General features: G+C 40.5%; 1 protein-coding gene across 5 annotated transcripts; it reads right to left on the bottom strand.

The window, feature by feature from the left end:
- Window positions 1–178: 178 nt before the first annotated feature.
- On the bottom strand, window positions 179–17,727 carry l(3)neo38 (lethal (3) neo38). 5 transcript variants are annotated; one of them, XM_065865466.2, is made up of 6 exons: window positions 17,452–17,727; window positions 15,809–16,982; window positions 7,082–7,189; window positions 4,880–5,616; window positions 4,181–4,277; window positions 179–4,111 (listed from the first exon to the last, which is right to left on the bottom strand). In XM_065865466.2, the coding sequence occupies exons 2-6, from the start codon at window positions 16,011–16,013 to the stop codon at window positions 3,945–3,947; spliced, it is 1,314 nt and encodes a 437-aa protein (XP_065721538.1). In that variant the 5' UTR covers window positions 16,014–16,982; window positions 17,452–17,727; the 3' UTR covers window positions 179–3,944. The 5 variants fall into 5 exon arrangements, with proteins under 5 accessions (XP_065721538.1, XP_036675340.1, XP_065721537.1 ...); XM_036819445.3 differs by having other exon boundaries at window positions 7,043–7,189; window positions 17,452–17,723; XM_065865465.2 differs by having other exon boundaries at window positions 7,043–7,189; window positions 17,580–17,716.
- Between the last annotated feature and the right edge of the window lie 316 nt (window positions 17,728–18,043).

Here is an 18,043-nt window from a genome sequence, read left to right as displayed (position 1 = left end):
TAAATTTTAATAATTAAAGGACCATACTTAAAATGTAGCAATGAAATAAGTTTCCTGTTTCAAACAATGTAGGAACTTTAAAAAGAAAAATCTTCCGACCTAAAAATATTGATCTGAACCCGATTATCAGTTGATAACTCCAAGTAGCTGAAACTCCCAGTACAGTCGACAAAACGCATTTTTGGGTGATTATAATTTATTAGAATTTTTATTGACTTAAGGTAAATATAAATAAAATATTATTCAAGTACAAAGTTATACATACTCATTAATATTATTTGATTCAAGTAAATATATTTCAAAGTGGCGGTGTTTTATTATATCATTTTCAATTAAGTACAATTTACTGTTTTCCTGCTCTATTTCTAGGGGTTCGCAGAGTGGCCAAAAGTACTCCCAACACTCGGTCTTTAAAGGTATATTTTGTGGGCAAGCCTTGTCGATATGATGATGGCTTGTCCACGAAATATGGCTGCGAGTCATTGACGCCGCACTGCCAGGTTTTGAACCTGGCCCTTGACTCGTGGTTTCCTCGTCTTAGAGACCCGGGGATCGAGTACTTGTGGGTTCTTTGCGAACCCGGGGACCTTTGCTTCAAACCTTGCCCATGCAACAATTGTTTCTTTTGTGTAGTTTACGTTTAATCAATGAATTTTGGATCACAAACAGTAAATACGTCTTTAACGATAATTGCAGTTGAATTAAACATATTAAGATCAGGGGGTCGGGTAGGGTTCGGGTTTGGGTTCGGGTTTTGGGGGTACCTTTTTTAATTATAAAAATATTGTATCTGCATTTTACATGTTTTTGTTTTGCTACTATCGCTTTCTATCGCTCGAAATTACATAAGTCCAGCCTTAAACAAGTAATTTTCGTCACCAATCGCATTCGCGCACGCTCCATTATCCATAACACTCGGTTTTTTCTTTCAATTTTCAATTCAATTTTGCATTTAAACGCTACGTTGCCTTAACTTCAGTCCTTTCGCAGAAAATCTAACCCTTAAATGTATTTAGCTCTTCGCCCGTCGATCTCTTTGCCTCACATCCCCCGCATGCTGCAGACACTAAACATAAATTCAATACGTACAGTTTTCAAATTGGTAGTGGTGGCGTTATTAACTCGTTTTTAATATATATAAAAGGTTGTTACGAACGTTACGCGCCCATCTGATCCTTCTCCTTAAATGCCATCCTGCTCTAACTACAATTTAACTTCATCTTTGGCCGCATACCCCGCATTACTTAGTTAGCTCCTGTAAATATGAACTGCTTGCGTTTTTCACTTTCACTTTAACTTCTATTTTCTTTTTAAATGCACTAAAAGTTGCACGGACCGTTTGCCTATGAAGTCGGTGATCTATCCTGTAAATGTCGATTTTATACCTTCGATAAGCCAATGAAGTGTGAGAAAATATGTTTCTATTTCGTCATTTGTTTGTTCGTACTTTATGCTTTGTTTATGGTTGATGGTTCGTTTTGCGTTTATAAAATGCCAAAATTTGTGCAAATTTCTAAAACTTTTTGTTTTGTCCTTCTCGTTATTATACTAAAATATTTTAACTTTAAAATGTACTTTTTCTTTAGATTAAACTTTTCTTTTCTTTGTTTCCTTTTTGTTTTTTTTTTCATTTCGTTTCGTTTAAAATATTGCATTTTTATTTTATGTTTTTTTTTTTCTTTTGGAGGCTTTATCCCTGAGTGATTTAATTTCATTTGTTTGTCATTTATTGCAACTTTTTCTTTATAAACTTATTGTTTTATACTTTCTTATTCGATTTAGTGTGTCAAGAGAGAGTGAGTGAGTGAGTGAGACCAAGAAAATCAATGGCAAAATAATAACTCCTTGTTTGTGAAGGTTGCTTAATTATTTATATATGTTGTCACGTTATTGTTTACAAATTGTCGTCTCTGGGTTGCCAGCCCACTGGCTTTCGGGCCAACAGAACACGTTATTAATATGCTGTGCTACCCTCTAGCGTAGTAACTGTATTTAGATTTGCTTAGTTTTGTTTCTTTTCCCATTAACTTTTGGCTAATACCTCTCTGCGGTTTACTTGTCTATGTTTTTTGTAATCTGCTGTTGTGTCGTGGGTGTGTAGTTAAAATATTTGTACTTCACTGCAAGTGTTTCAATTACGTTCCGCACTGTAACATACTGTAATACACAAGTTTTCGGCACAAGCCGAGAGATTATCATACTGATTAAGTACCTTTTTTGTGAGAGATGTGCCGGAAAAAAAGTTAAGAACGTGAAAAATGCTTGGAAATGTCGCTCTGGCTCAAACTTTTCGAGAAACAACGATTTGTCCAGAGATTAACTGGATTTATCGCTCTAAAATGTGCCTTAACTTGGAATGTGAAACAATATCCATATCCCCCCATTCGATTCGGGTCTTAAGTTTGAGCCCAGTGGGCCATTTGCGAGTTGCGAGTGATCGAAACAAACAAGGAAAGTGTATCAGTATCTGTATCTATATATGGTGTATCTGTAGGCTAGCGTATTTAGTTTGAAGCTTCGTATAACTATACAAGTTACAGGGTTGCAATATGCTGCATTGCTATGTATGCTCTTGAATCGGTTTAATCGTTTACTTTACTTTATCGTTAATCGTTTATCGTTAATCTCAAAATGCTTTGTATTTGAACAGTAAATTACGTTGTCACTTGCTCGAAGTGTTTGCACTTTATTTCGGTTATTGTTTTATGCCTTTATTCCTATTCGGTTTTCATATGCTCTCTCTTTTTGTATTTATATATATAAAAATATCCTTTTATACAGTTGTGTTGTCGGTTATTGTTGCTGTTTGCTGTTGCATCTGCAATTGTTAATGTTTAGCGGTTCTTTAAGATTGTTTTTGACCCGTGCTTTCTGCGATCCTATGGCTATTGCTGCTGTATAAGTGGCTCTTAACGCTATTTGTGGTTATCAGTGTTATCGGTAATCAGTATTGGTAAGCTGGATATAGGTGTAGTGTTGCATATTGCAGTTGCAAGCAATGACGATGGCTGGAAGTTGGGCATTTCGGCATTTCGGGCATTTCGGCTTGCCAAGATGCAGGTTCGTATTGCGGCTTTCTGTCTAGTGTTTGGTGTGAGTGTCGTGACTCTGCGTCGAAGGTTTTCCTTTGAACATTCAAGTTTAAAAGCTTAAGATTACATGACCTCGATTCGGGTTTCCCTCTATATGCCTATCGGTAAAATAAAATACAAGACTAGAAGTACAAATTTCGCTTGTAGAGCTTCTTACTTCCTTAAAAATGTGCACAATTCAATAAGAATCTTGTGTAAATCCCCATGTGGTCTGTGGGAAAATAATGAACAAACGAACAAAAAGGCAAATCAAAAGGATTATAAATTGCACATACATATATAGTAAATCGGTTGCAGACATATTAACTTATTCTTAGAACAGCTTTCGATCGTCTCATCTTCTTTTTATCATCGTTTATGCAGCGACTACAGATCACAGATCCCCAAAAAAGAAACGAAAGCGACACTAAAGCGGCGTTATCTTCTTCCCTTAACATATGCGCATACTAAACTCGAATTTAAATCTGTCATTCTGCTGATTTGTACATTTCGATTGCTATACTTTGCTCGACCGTTTTTTCTTTTTCATTTTTTTGTGCGAAAATCTCAACTGAAAGAACTAAAGCTAAAGAACTGAAAGTGTCGTGAACAAAATCGTACTAATACTTGCATCTAGTAAGTATAACTCGTGTTTATTTGAGGGTTATTGTAATTGGAGTTGGGTGACGCTCAGCAGGACCCCCGGTAAGCCCCCAGCGAATTTCAAAGGCAGCCAAATCGACTGCTTCCAATAATGGTCAGATGAATCCCTATATGGTATATGGATCCCCCTAACCACCGGTGAAAGCAGCCCGGCCGCCCCTTATGGCTTGAAATTCGTCTGGGAGTTTACCAGAAGTCCTTGTACGATCCTCAGGAGCCGTGCAGCGCGTTGCTCTGCGCACTGTTGCCGCCTCCGCCGCCTCCTCCACCTCCTCCGCCGGAGGATCCGTTCACGTTCTGCGCCGACACCTCCGACTTGACCCGCCGGGCGATGTGCGACCGCGTGTGCTTGCGCAAGTGATCCTTGCGATAGAAACCTACGGGTTATCATAAGAAATTAATAAATATTTATGTGTAAGACGGTTTAAGATTAAAGGTTGACTCACCTTTTCCACACTCAATGCATACATGCTTCTTCTCGCCGGAATGGATGACAATGTGCAGAGTGAGCTGCTCCTTGCGCTTGAAGGACTTCATGCAGATCTGTGGAGAAAAAAATTTAAGATTAGAACTCATCCAACAATATAATTTCTTATTTTAATACATTCGTTCTTACGAATCGTAACATAGTTCATCTTAACTGTATTCACATATGTATTTAGAACTCGGTCTACAGGTGATATCATTTTTTAAACATTTCCAGATATACCTATCCTAACTAAGGTACAATTATGATGTCATGTATCACATTTTTGACCAGTCAAGGATCGCGGGAAAATAGGTAGTTAAGGAATGCTATCACATGTATAACGACATAAACATATATATCTAAACTGATCATCGAAATCTTTCTGTATTATTTAATTATGATGATTAAGTAAGATCCTCACTATAAATCCTTTTTTAACTATCTTGTTATTTATGAATTTGTTATTTAGTTATAATAGATTTTTTGATAATAAGCTATATATTCTATAAATAACATTTAATTACCTAATTATACATGAAGTTGACATTAAATTTTAATAAAATATTTAAGTAATGTGATAATATGATACATTAAATATGTATTATAAAGAAAAATAGAAAAATATCACGGGACAATAAGAACTCGGGTAGTGGGGAAAGGCCCTTCGGCCACTCACATTGCACACATGCGGCCTGTCCGGTATGTGGGAGAGCTTGTGCCTGGTCAGGTGGTCCTTGCGCTTCAGCGCCGCATTGCAGATGTCGCAGACGAAGCGCCGCTCCACGGCGTGCGAGATGACGTGCTGCTCGATGAGGCTGCGGTCCGGATAGGCCATCTGGCACTCCGGGCAGCAGTAGAGCGTCGATCCGTCCAGCGCCTTCGTCTCGCGGATCTCGCCCGGCTTGGGGCGTGGCTTCTTCTCCTTTGGTGGTTTCTTCTTTTTGGTCTTCTTGCCGGTGGCCGTGCCCGTGCCGCCGCTGGCGTTCGTGGTGCCCACGGATCCGGTGCTGGAGACGGCGCCGGCGCCACCATTGGTCACTGTTCCATTGGCATTGCCATTGACCCCATTGCTAGTGCCGCCATTCGTCAGCGCCGCTCCGTTGGCGTCCGTCATGTTGGTCATGTGACCGCCATGGTCCATGCCCACCAGTCCGTTGTGATGGCCGCCGTTCGCCCCATTGTTGCTGGGCGTCAGGGCCACGCCCCCCAGCGCCAGGCTGGCCAGGTTGGTGCCGTTCTTCAGGACATCGCCGGTGGACTCCTTCTTGATGGTCTCCGAGTACTTGAGGAAGTGCTGTATGGAGATGGGCAGTGTGGCGGAGAGCAGGTGCGACGAGTAGTCCACCGTGTTGGCCGTGTTGGCCAGCGTCTGCCAGGATTGGTTGACATTCTGCAGGATCTGCTGGTTGAGGACTGGGGAGAGGCAAAAAATAATTACATTGTAGTTTCAAATATGCACTTATTCTGCAGAGATTTAAAAATATTTATAATGTTTTTGAAAACTTATTAGATTTATTGTATTGTTTTCTTATATAAACATTTCAAAACTTTTTTATAAACCTTTTATAATGTTAAATAATGTTAAAAATATAAATGTTATAATAAATATTATAACATTATAAAATCTCTGCATTTTTTGTACCCTATGGCCTGCTCATCAAAAAATCTCTAAGTATATACCCCTTAAAATAAATAGTTACACTTGTTTTTTAAATAAAAATATTTAATCTTACCTACCCTATCCTAACAAAACAGTTCCCAATAGCTTCTCCCCCTTGTGTAACAAATTTTGTTGCATACTTTTTGACACCTAGAAATTATGCCTCTGATCACTAGACATTACTTAATTGTCTAAGATTTTGAAATCTTTGGAAAGGTCAAGTGAGCTATGGTTCCCCCATACCACTTGGAGGTGTGTCAGCTGTCCTTTAAGTGAATACATATTTATCATGTTGCTACCCAAGTTTTCTGGTCTGTTCCGGCATACAGAATATTTCCCATTTCAGTTTTCACTAGACAGCTTTTTCGGGGTTTATCACAAGCTTCACTTTATAAAGTGGCGATTATAATGTACACTTTAAAATATAATTTTAATATCATTGAAAATTACGTTCAAACCTTTTTAAGGAGTTAAATCAAAATTTTATACCGAACTAAACATAAAAATGTCCTCTACATTTTAAGAACACCGTTTAACTTAAATGTAGAGACACGATTTACTTAAAATCATTTCCATATTTTTATGTTTAACGGTCTATAGAACCACTAATTGAAAGTAATTGTTATATAATATTAGATATAATTACCAGAGCAGCCAACCTATAATATCTTTAATATATCTCGAAACTTTGTGACCGGAAAGGGCTGCCTATTCTCAAGAATCCCAGGATAGTAACCATTTACTGCCAAGGACACATTCCCCATCCCCCCACCTAAAAGCATTGCAAACTTTTTGCCTTTGCAGCGTGCGTAATCAGGATGAGGAAAGCAACATCCACTTGTTTAAGGTGGCTCGGCGTAAAACTGGATGAAAAAGTATGCTATGGTGCCATTATAGCCCCCAGACCAACCCGAACCATCAAACCACCCGCACCGGCTTGGGGGACAGCAGACAGGCCCAAAAACATTTATAAATAACGAAGCCGAAGGGAGACGCACGACGAGTGATGACTGCGTCCTTGAAATACACATATACCAACCCGAAAGCCCAGTACATACTCGGCTCAGCTTCCCCAATCCCCAATCCCCAAGACCAAGTCCAGGCCCACTTTCTATCCACAGGGCCCACTCTATTCGAAACCACCCACTCAGTCCCCTACTTTTCGGGTCGGCGACTCACCTTCTTCCCGGTCACGTTCGATTTTTGGATGGATTTTACCCTTATGATCGGCCGCAGCGGCTGCATTGAGAAAGTTCAGATCGCCCTGCGGCTGTGAGTACGGTATGGAGATATTCTGGCCATATTGCATGTTGTTGGCAGCCGAAACTGAAAGGAGAGAAACTTTTCAAGTTAGTATAGTCAAGTATAATGGGTATATAAATCAGAAATATGAGTGGGGGTTGAATAGTTTTTAATATTTACACATGGTGAGCACAGCCTTTGGTATAAATTGTGTATATACTATATAGTTTTTGACTTAGGATTAGATTTTCTAGGGTTTTTCTCTGGGAAATTCGGCCGCCGCTCTCGCACAACGCTTTCTGGCCGACTAACTACAAGCGACTGGGCCTGGCCTGCCGGAGTTTCCCGATTTGGCGGCTCCGGCTCCTGGTTCCGGCCGGCTCCGCCAACGAAACGAATCGAATCCCATGGCTCAGCTGGCGAGCCGAATAAAGATCGGGTGCCGGCACAAAAACAACACACGGTCCCGACCAAAGTAACGACGCTGTGGCACGACAGAAGTACCCACTATATATACATATAGTTATATATGCGCTTGTATCTAGGGCCAGTAACGCTCTGCTTGTGTGTAGGCAGCCACATTTTCAGCATATATACAAATTTTGGGGCGGACTTCGGTTGTGTGTACCACCGAGCTGAGTTCCGAATACTGAGACAAACACGTTAGCAGAAATTGGATTTAATGTCTGACGAAGATTATCACTCATACGCAGGCCATTACGTATACGCAGTGTTGCTGTTGTATCGGAACCTATTTGTCAGGGAGTATAATCTATTTATCGATAGCGAAACGTATTATGAAAGTAAGCGGAAGACTATTAATGTTTTTTATCTAATGCGATGTAATGGAATTACCGATAAGAACATAATAAAAGTGATTATAATTTTTAGAAGATTAAAATATATCCACAGATATAGTATGAAATATATATGATTCTGGCTTTTTGACAACTTATTTCTTAAGATTTGATATGGTAAAAGTTTAGTTATGCGTATTACGTAATAACTTTTTATTAAAATCCCTTTAAAAGTTGGATCTTCCAAGTTAAGGAAACGAAATAAATATATTTTTCAAAATAGGTAAGGAGTAGGTGCTTTTTAGTAAGTATTATATCAATGTTAAATGTACTTTATTAAATAAAAATCCAATTAGTCAACAAAATAATTTTTATTAAATTATTTTCCCATACAGTATAGGTTCCAAAAACACTTAGGCTCCACCCTAAAGACCATAAAGTAGTAAGAAATGTATCACATAGGAATCAAATTGTTATAATACAATTTATTATATTTAACTAGTGATCATTTTGATTTAATTATTTTCCCATAAAGTATAGGTTTCGAAAACCATAAAGTCCCACCCTAAAGACCATAAATATGTATCGGCCCAGTGTAGTTAACCACGTTGTTCCTACTCGCCGAACGTGCGTGTGCCTACGAACTGTTGTTGTCTGCTGGCTGTCGTCGCCTCCCAAACCCCAACCCCGCCCCCTAACCAACACCAGTACACACAGCCGTCTGCCAAGGCCAAATTTTCACACACACAGACACACGCACGCACACTGAGGCACACACGTGTTTTCGGGGCCCCGACAACGCATACATAGGAAAAAGGAAATTAAAACTGAAACTGAAAATGCCGGCCGCGCACACGCCCGAATGTATGCCATAGGAAAAGCGTTCCCCACTTTTTCGGGGGTTTTCGGTGGGTGAGCATTTTCCCGATCCCCCACCTCCTCCTCGAGTTGAGTTTTCCGTGCTTCTTGGCGTTTTCTTAGCCGGGTGCTCGGTTTTATAAATAACATTCTCGGGCTGTTGCCAATTGCCTGGTTTTGGTTACATGTTCTGTCTTCAGACTGCTCCTGCTTCCTTTTCGAAATATGTACATATCCTGATTTTGGATGGAAGGATTCAGGAAGCTGTACTTCATATTTTATAATATTATTCATAACCAAAAAAATAGACAAGAAAAATAAACTTCCTTTTCTTTTTTTCCTACCCGCTGACGTGGTGAAATTTATGTGTTCCCGTGCGTGAGGTCTGTGTTAGTCTTAGTCGCTGTATAAATTACCATTCGACCTTGGGCCACAACTTAACATATTTCCAAATGCTTTAATTTTTTCGCATAGGCCTTAGACGATTTGCGTTGAAAGAGAGAAAGCGGCTCAAAGTGTTGCTTTAAGAAAATCGTTGAGGCAGAAATGATTTAAATTGTAAACATATGCTTATACAAATGATTATGCTTAAATGTATAAACAAATTAAGGCCAAAAAACGAAATATAATATGGACTTATTGGGTCATTTGAAAATAATCTCTCCTTGCTTATGCAAATGTGTTTTGAAGATCTAGGAACATATGAGCTATAAGGACACGCTTGTATGAATTGGTCGTAAAAGTAGGCTATAGATTTTTAATTTTCGCAGATTAAGTTATTGAGAACAGAAAAAACTTACAAAATAGTTCTTGAAAACGGTTTTGGCTATATGATTTCTTATATGAATGTCATCAATATCTTTACTTAATAATTGAAAATGATTAATTATGATCATAGTATTTATATTATATATTGGGTGGGCAAGAAAGTCATGTCGTTTTTTTTAGTAATCGTTTTTAATCTAATTTATTTACGACTAATCGAGCACCAGGGTCACACTTTTTAGTATCGTTTTAAAGCTTATTGTCTTAGGTACTATCGACGAAAATTTGGTAATTATTCGATAACATTTGTGGAAGCTATAGCAAATTAAACATGGAGGACCAAAGTGAGCATTTTCGGCATATTTTGCTTTTTTACTTCCGAAAAGGAAAAAAAGCGGTCGAAGCTCGCGAAAAATTGTGCGAAGTGTATGGTAAAGATGCCATGAGTGATCGCCAATGTCAGCGCTGGTTTGCCAAATTCAGGCTTGGAGATTTTGGAGTTAAAGACGCCCCACGTTCTGGTCGACCATCGGCCGTTTTTGACGAACAAATTCAGGCTTTGCTTGATGAAAACCGGCGCTATTCAACGCGGGAGATGTCAGAGAAGCTCAGTGTGTCGCATACAACGGTTGAAAACCATTTGAAGAAACTTGGCTACGTAAGCAAGCTCGATGTTTGGGTTCCGCATAACTTAAAGGAAATTCACCTAACTAAGCGTATCAACATCTGCTATTCTCTGCTGCAACGGATTAAAAACGATCCTTTTTTGAAGCGGATCATTACTGGCGACGAAAAGTGGGTTGTTTACAATAATGTCCAACGAAAAAGATCATGGAGCAAGAAAGATGAGCCAGCCCAAGCCACATCAAAGGCCGATATCCATCAGAGGAAAGTTATGCTGTCTGTTTGGTGGAATTGGAAGGGTGTAGTGCACTTTGAGCTGCTGGGACGGAATGAAACCATCAATTCAGATGTGTACTGTCGCCAGCTATCCAATTTGGCGGAAAAAATTAAAGAAAAGGAGCCGGCACTAGCTAATCGCAAGGGTATAGTCTTTCACCATGACAACGCTAGGCCCCACACATCTTTGGTCACTCGGCAAAAATTAACGGAGCTGAATTGGGAAGTGCTACCACATCCACCTTATAGTCCGGACTTAGCACCTTCAGATTACCATTTGTTTCGCTCTCTTCAAAACTCTTTGAATGGTAAAAACTTTGATTCAGATGAGGCTGTCGAAAACCACTTGTCTCGATTCTTTGCTGGAAAAGACCAAAAGTTCTTCGAGCGCGGAATTATGCAGCTGCCCGAGAGATGGTCATTAGTGGTCGAACAAAACGGCCAATACATAATTGATTAATTATAAGTCCTGATATAAATAAATCATCTTTGAAAATATTGAAAAAAAACGACATGACTTTCTTGCCAACCCAATAGATCTCTTTTAATTTTCTTTTAATTTTTTATTTAAATAGTAAGAAAAACTGATTGAATTAGTTAAATATAAATATATTTTTAAGCTATTTAATAAAATAAATACAATTTAATAATTTGTTGAGCATTTTTTCAGGTATCACACTCAGCAGAAAGACTTTGAATAAATGAAAATTAAACGGCAATCATCGAAAGGGTTCAAAGGCAGCCGGAAAAATCGGCCGAAATGGCCGAAAATACGGAGCCATGGCAACAACAAAGGCGGGAGGCGTGCGTGGATGGCAACTGGCAACCGGCATTCGTGGCATTTCACTTTTCACTTCACTTTCCCATGAACGGGATGACGACAACGACAGGGAAAACAAGGAAAACGAGGAAAACAACGTGCGGCTTACGGCGTACGGCGTACGGAATGGAGGAGAGGAACATATCGCCGGAATAGGAATCGTGAATCGGGAATCGGAGCCGGAGTAGCGAGTCAAAGTCGGTGAAGTCGGAAACACGGCCAAGCGAGAGTGAGAGAGCGGTGAGAGTGGCGGAGAATGTCCCATGTCCATGGGAGAGTGGGAGCGTGGGAGCATGGCAGAGAGTGAGAGAGAAAAGTGGGGTTCTGGGCGGATCGCTCGTTGCCAGCAAAGTGGAACAAAATGGAAAGGAATGCGCCTGGCAGCGATTTGAAAAACATGGCGTTTATCTGCTCCTGTCCATGTCTATGTGTGTCGAACGGGCTGGTTAGCTGGTTAGCTGGTGTGCGTGCGTGGGCTGTGAGAGGCGAGGCAGTGAAAGCGGTGAGAGCGCCCGCGCGGGAGAGCGCTTGGGTGAGAGGAAAGTGCCTATGCTAGAGAGTGAGAGAGCGCGGCGTGGTTGGGCAAAACTGCAACCCCTAACGGAGTTGGGCGAAACTTGACCCCAAGCAGAGAGAGTGAGTGCGAGAGAGAGTGGGGGTGGGAAAGTAATAAGGGGTGAGGGATGTTTACACTCGAAGTAATATGCAAAACTCAGTGGTTGAAGTTAATATAATTTAATAATAAAGTAAATGTAAGGAAGTTGTAATGATATTGGATCCTTATTAAAACTGGTTGGACCCTAACAATCTGTTGCATAGTTTCTTGTTTATATATCTTTATATTTTGTAATATATAACCACTAAAGTATTATCATTGATAATTTTTTTAGTCATTGATGATATCTTTTTGAAGTACGAATATGAATAACATACATTTAAGAACATATACTTGGGATCTTAAAATAAAATGTTTTATTTCTTCAAAGGGAAGAAACTTGAATTTTTCTGAGTGTATTTCCACGGGAGAGAAATCATACGAAATCGAGAGGGGTACAAAGTAAACGGCGCCATCGGCAGAGTTTAAGTCATCAGCGCCAACAGGACGAAAAAGGAAAAAAATCGAAAGCTCAACGCCCGCTTTAAGCCTTAAAGTCAAAGTGGGAAAACAAAGAAATAAATAATCAATGTTGGCTAATATTTATTTATCTATACCCATTCAAATGAAAGGGCTTTTGGGGGTTGGGGCCTGTGTGCCCATCGTAATTGCTTTATCATGCGCACTTTTTTAGTGTTGCATACATCCAGGCAACGATTTGGGGGTGTAACCAGTCATTCACACCCATGAAGCACATACATTCTATGTACTCTGCACATAGGTACATAAGTACGTACATATGTACATAAAAAATGCAAATGGTTTATGGCTGGGGTGTCTGCTGAACATTAGGGGAACGTTAATAAAGGACATAGGACTGTGTCCTCGACAACATGATACCCGGTGTCCGATTAAACTCATAATATTCCAGGCTAAAGGGTTCCAGGCAATTAAAACTAAAATGTTTCTTGTCCAATACTGGAAACTCAGGTGGGAAGAATATATATGTGTTGTGTTGACTAATGGTTAAGATAGTTGGGAAATTTGATCCAAATTAAAAATTATGAATAAGTACAATCAACGCAACAGATATCTATAATTTGAGTTGTTATGTTTATATAATATAAAGGAAGGAAGCGTTAACCATCAGTATATTTCTATATTGTTACAATTATTTGAGATGCGAAAAAAGGTGTCTTACTAAAATTATGTTTAAAATATTATCCACTTTTATTATAAACAATATGTTATAAAAACCTTAACCCCATTATCTATTTTATCTTTGCCACAACTACGTAGAACAAAATATCTATTAAGTATTTAGTTAGTGAGTTGGTATTCATATGAATATATTTTATATTATTTGTATAGCTGTTTGATAATTATACGCTTCTTTGGTTTTTCCAACATGTGAACTGCCAGCGACCTTTCTCCCAATCTTGGCCAGGTATTTATCTGTTTACATTTTGAGACCCATACCCAGAGGGCAACTCCGAAGGTCCGGCCATATCTACATCTACTGCTGCACATTTCCTGGTAACCCAATAATGATTTATACAAGCGAACCGAGCAAATTATCGGGTAGGTATCGAGAGATAAACCTCGAGCAGGTCGCAGAGTCGCAGGGCAGCGATAATGCAGCTAATAAGCGAGAAAAGCAGGAAAATGCAGTAGCTACGAGTACGTGGGACATTTTACCTGCCTGGGTTTTGGATAGAGATTGGGAGACCTGGGATCATCAGCACACACCGTCCAGTAAATACGAAATACCCAGACCCAGACCAGTAGATTACATCGAGTCGTATGTATGGCAAGAGATAAAAGAGCTGCATTATAATGCTATACACACAGATACAAACACACACGCAAACGCATTTTCCTGTTATAGCAGGTAAAAAATATAAAACGCTAAACTGGAAATATAATGCGTAGCTCAAAAGCCGGGATCAATGAACCTAACCGATGCAGAGGAGTTTGGGTTTTGGGTTTGGGCCTTGGTTCTCCACTTTCCAATAAATGCAAGTGGAAAATATCTGTGCAGTTGCCAGGGCAAAAATAAATTATGAAATGCAATCCGGGGGGATGGGGGTTGCCTGGGAATCTAATTATGCAAGCAAGTGCAACTAATTAGAATTGATAAGAAGAAGGAGCCTGCGGTTGGGGGTTAGTACAGGGGTTATGTATTCTATATATCGGGGGTGGGATCGACCAACCGGTCACACCCTTCTACTAGAAAAAAAGAGGAAAAAAAAAGTTGCAACTTGGCAGGAAGTCAGTGCAATTAAAAAGGCAAAAGGCTGGCTCTCGGGGGTTGGGGGTTGTAAACTCACACTCACACACACACACTCTCGCCCAGCACTCGTACATATATGTATTTAATTGTATTTCTATGTATGTGCTTAAGTAGCTGAAGAGAGCGGTGAAACCCACCCCTACAAAAAAACAAAGTGAAATGCAGCAAATTCAAAAGTTATTTGAGTTCATTGCATTTTCAAGCCACGCAAAACAACAACAACAACAAGAGTTATAGCTCACACACACAGCTACACCCACTTGGGGGTGGGTGGTAATGACTCAAAACATAGAGCGGAATATACTCGAATAAAAAAGAGCACAAAACAAAAACAACGACGAAAAAATCGTTAAATTCAGCTTTGATGACAGGGTATACTCGTACTTGTACTAAGTCGCTCCACCCCGCCAACCAACCCCCAAAAAATTGTAGTGCGGTTTACAAATTGCCCGAAGAAGATGTCTTCGCTGGCCAGAAAGCGAGAATTTTTCGAGGGATGGGGGTGGAAAACCCTATAGCACACACACATGTCGCTATGCGAATGCCAGTAAGTAGATCCAGATGGAAGCCACCTTTCGCTGGCAATTCAAGGAAAGTAGTGTTTCGGATCTCAAGTGGTAGGTTTCATAAAAGAATCGAATATTCCAGTTCTTACTACACTTAAATAGGGGATCAATAAAACTACTCTCTTACCAAATACCATGCAAAATATCCTACATTACTATTACGTCTAGAATATTTATAGAGATCAATAAAACGAATTTATTATGAAATTGGATAGGCTAGATCAAGAGAGTTACTATGAAATTTAATAGACTATTCTGTTTTGCAGTTAAATTGCTGTTGTAGAATTTAACAGCTATAAGCACTTTGTGTTAAGTTCTTGTCTGTATTTTTGCTTATTCTTCAAGTAAATATTTTTATTTTTTGGGCTTTCTAGCCACGCTTTTATGGATTTCCTGCCCTTTTCTAAAGATATACTAGTAAATGTGTAACTCTTTCATAGGCGTATGTTATGATTTTTTACTAGGGAATCGTTAATAATGAATGAATCTTATGAAACAAAGCTAATAAAGATGTAATCGATATCAAAACTATAAAATTTCCAACCACATCAAATTTTAGTATGATTAATAAATATTATATTACCTATCTTAAATGAAATCCAAATCTTTTTCTAAAACCATAAATAAATTTAAATACATGGTCATGCTTCTAGTTAAGGTATAAACGATCTTAACATTGGTTCGTTTATTCCAAGTAAACATTACTAAAATCATCTGCTCTAAGCAGTTCTTATGTGAAATAGCCAACAAGAGTAGTGTGCCCTTTGCCCCAAAACAAAACCCTGTGTAGGGCATTAGGCAAGGCAATAGCCGACCCCCTCTGCCGCTGCCTCTGCCTCAGTCGCTGCGCTCGAGTGAGAGTGTATACCCCCTGACGCTATGACGCCGGCGTCGCTGCCCGCAGCGGGCGAAAATAAATCGATAAAAATAAAATAAATTTTTAGTGATTATGTTATACAGACACATGTGCCTGCATGTGCATGTGCATATGGGAATGGGCTTGGGTTCGGTTTAGGGATTGGGATTGGTATCGGGATGGTAGAGTATCTTTATTTGTATTTATTCTCGTATGTAGTACTGCGTACTGTGTGTGTGGCAGATGCACTTACCGTTGGGCACATTCTGATTAAAGTGATTGCCATTGGTCTGATAGCGCTGCACATGGTTATCGGTGCCGGCCGCTGCCGCTGCGGCTGCTGCATTCGCGGCGGCCGCGGGGGGCGTGCCGAAGGCGCCGGGCGTCTGGGCGTCGAATTTAGCGGCAAACTGATGGATGCCGGAGAAGGGGCCGCCGAACGCGGAGAAGTTCATCATGTCAGGATCGGGGTTGATCGGCGGGCAATGGGTTTTGTAGTTTCGATTGCGGAATTGGGGGCCTCCAAGGGCCCAAAGATAATCCTCAAAGTCGTTTAAAGCACTATAACTCGATCGGTTTTATATATATTTTTTGGAAATTTCTGATTTCTGAATTTTTTTTGTTATAATTTTCTGCACAAGAGGGCGAAAAACGATGACGAAGAGTGGGTGGTGACGGTTGGCTGTTGGCGGTTGGTGGTGGTGTGCCCTCTGTTGTTGTTTTCCTGTTCTCCGCCGCCGCTGGTGGGGGTTGGTTTTCTTTTCCTTGCCTCCCTTTCTTTCCTTTCCTTCCTTTCCTTCCCACACTCGCCGCAAACACTCACTCACACACACACACTCACAGTAGTGCCAACGCGCGTACGAGCGCACAGTTTTATGCTGTGCTTTGCTTTTTCGGGGGTAGAAAAGCAGAAAGCAGAAAAGCGGGCCCAAACACAACAACACTCACTCACACTCGCACACACACGCGGAGAACCACTTTCGGTTTCGATTCTCGATGCTCGAATCCGCTGGATACTCGGACTCGGGGATTCTGATTCCGATTCTCAGCTCAGCACTGCTCAGCTCGACTCGAACTAAACACGCACACACACCCCGGCGGAACGGAGCGGAATCGCACTAAAGTCTCGCTTACGATTTCGCTTACGACCGGCTCGACGAGGCTCCGACATCAAACTAAAAGTAACATTACAACGAGGCGAAAGAAAGCGGAAACACTGGGCCAGGCAAAGCGACGCGGACGCGGACGGCGGCAGAGGCGGCGGCGGCAGCGCTGCGACGCAAATGACAGTGACAGTGCCCAGGGGCATGCAGGGTATATCGGTGAGTCGGTGGGTTGGGTCGCCCCGTCTCTCGGTGCTCTCTTGGTTAGTTCGTCCGGGGGTTAATGGCACTCTTGTTTATCCCATCTCTCCTGGTTAGTTTGACCTGCAGTTAAGATAAAAGAATCTTCTTTATAGCTCTTGAAAGTTAAGACAGTTTTTGGATTGTGGTTTAGCACTCTGGCTTATACCATCTCTCTTGGATAGTTTAACCTGCAGTTAAGATAGTTTTTTACTGAGATAGTTTCAGTCTTACAAAGTGTTGTTATAGAAATTTGGTTTTGAAAGAGTGGGAAATGAATTTTACCATCATGATCCTGACAATCTTTAGTATGTTTTACTGTACAATTGCAATGAAATTAACGTTAACCTGAGGTTAAATTAAACCACGTTCCACCCACAGATTTTTTAAGGATAAAATACTTTGTATTCATATTTTCTATCAAGTGATTCAATTACATTTCTGAAAGATCGGTTTATAGAAGCCCGACTGACTGATTCCCCGCCCTTATGCACATTTACTGGGTACCAAGCTGGTCGCATACCATCCAACTGCACGACTGCAGCATTCTTACATGTTTGTATTAGTTCGCTGTGTGTTTGTACGATTGTCTGTATGTAGGTTTGTGCGCTGTGTGCCGCTTTGAGGGTGGAAGTTTTTCTACTTCTCTGGAAAATGCGCGTTTATTTGTACGTTCCTTACATTTCGCTGCACCGAGCGCTGGGCATATGACACTGGCCCCAGGCCCCTGCTCCCGAGTTTGGCTTGGTGGTCAGTTGGCCAGCCAGTTCGCTGGGCAGAATATTCGTGCGCGATCCGTGCAGGCGAAGTGCAATTTATGCTGGGACTGGGACCGAAGACTGAGGCTCATAGCCAGACACGCAGCGAGACACGAAATTCGCTGTAAGTTTTCAGGATGAAAACCGGTTGCGAGCGAAGCATAAAAACTGGTTTCCAGCGAGAGATGAGCTACTTTTTGTGACCGTCGTCGAGGCAACAACAAATAAATTGACATCGCCAAGCAGGATGACTTTTCGAATAATGTGGATTTGGTATTAAGCACAATCCAAAGAGGCCATAAAGATTGCATTTTTTAATGCTAAGAAATATAAATATATGCATGATCAGGGTTGAATTCGGATGTCCTATACTCTATTTGGTATGGT

This window comes from Drosophila suzukii, chromosome 3 (assembly GCF_043229965.1).
Source record: "Drosophila suzukii chromosome 3, CBGP_Dsuzu_IsoJpt1.0, whole genome shotgun sequence".
Lineage (NCBI taxonomy): Eukaryota > Metazoa > Arthropoda > Insecta > Diptera > Drosophilidae > Drosophila > Drosophila suzukii.
The sequence above is the reverse complement of the archived record's forward strand: the minus strand, read 5'-3'. Positions and strand labels throughout refer to the sequence as shown.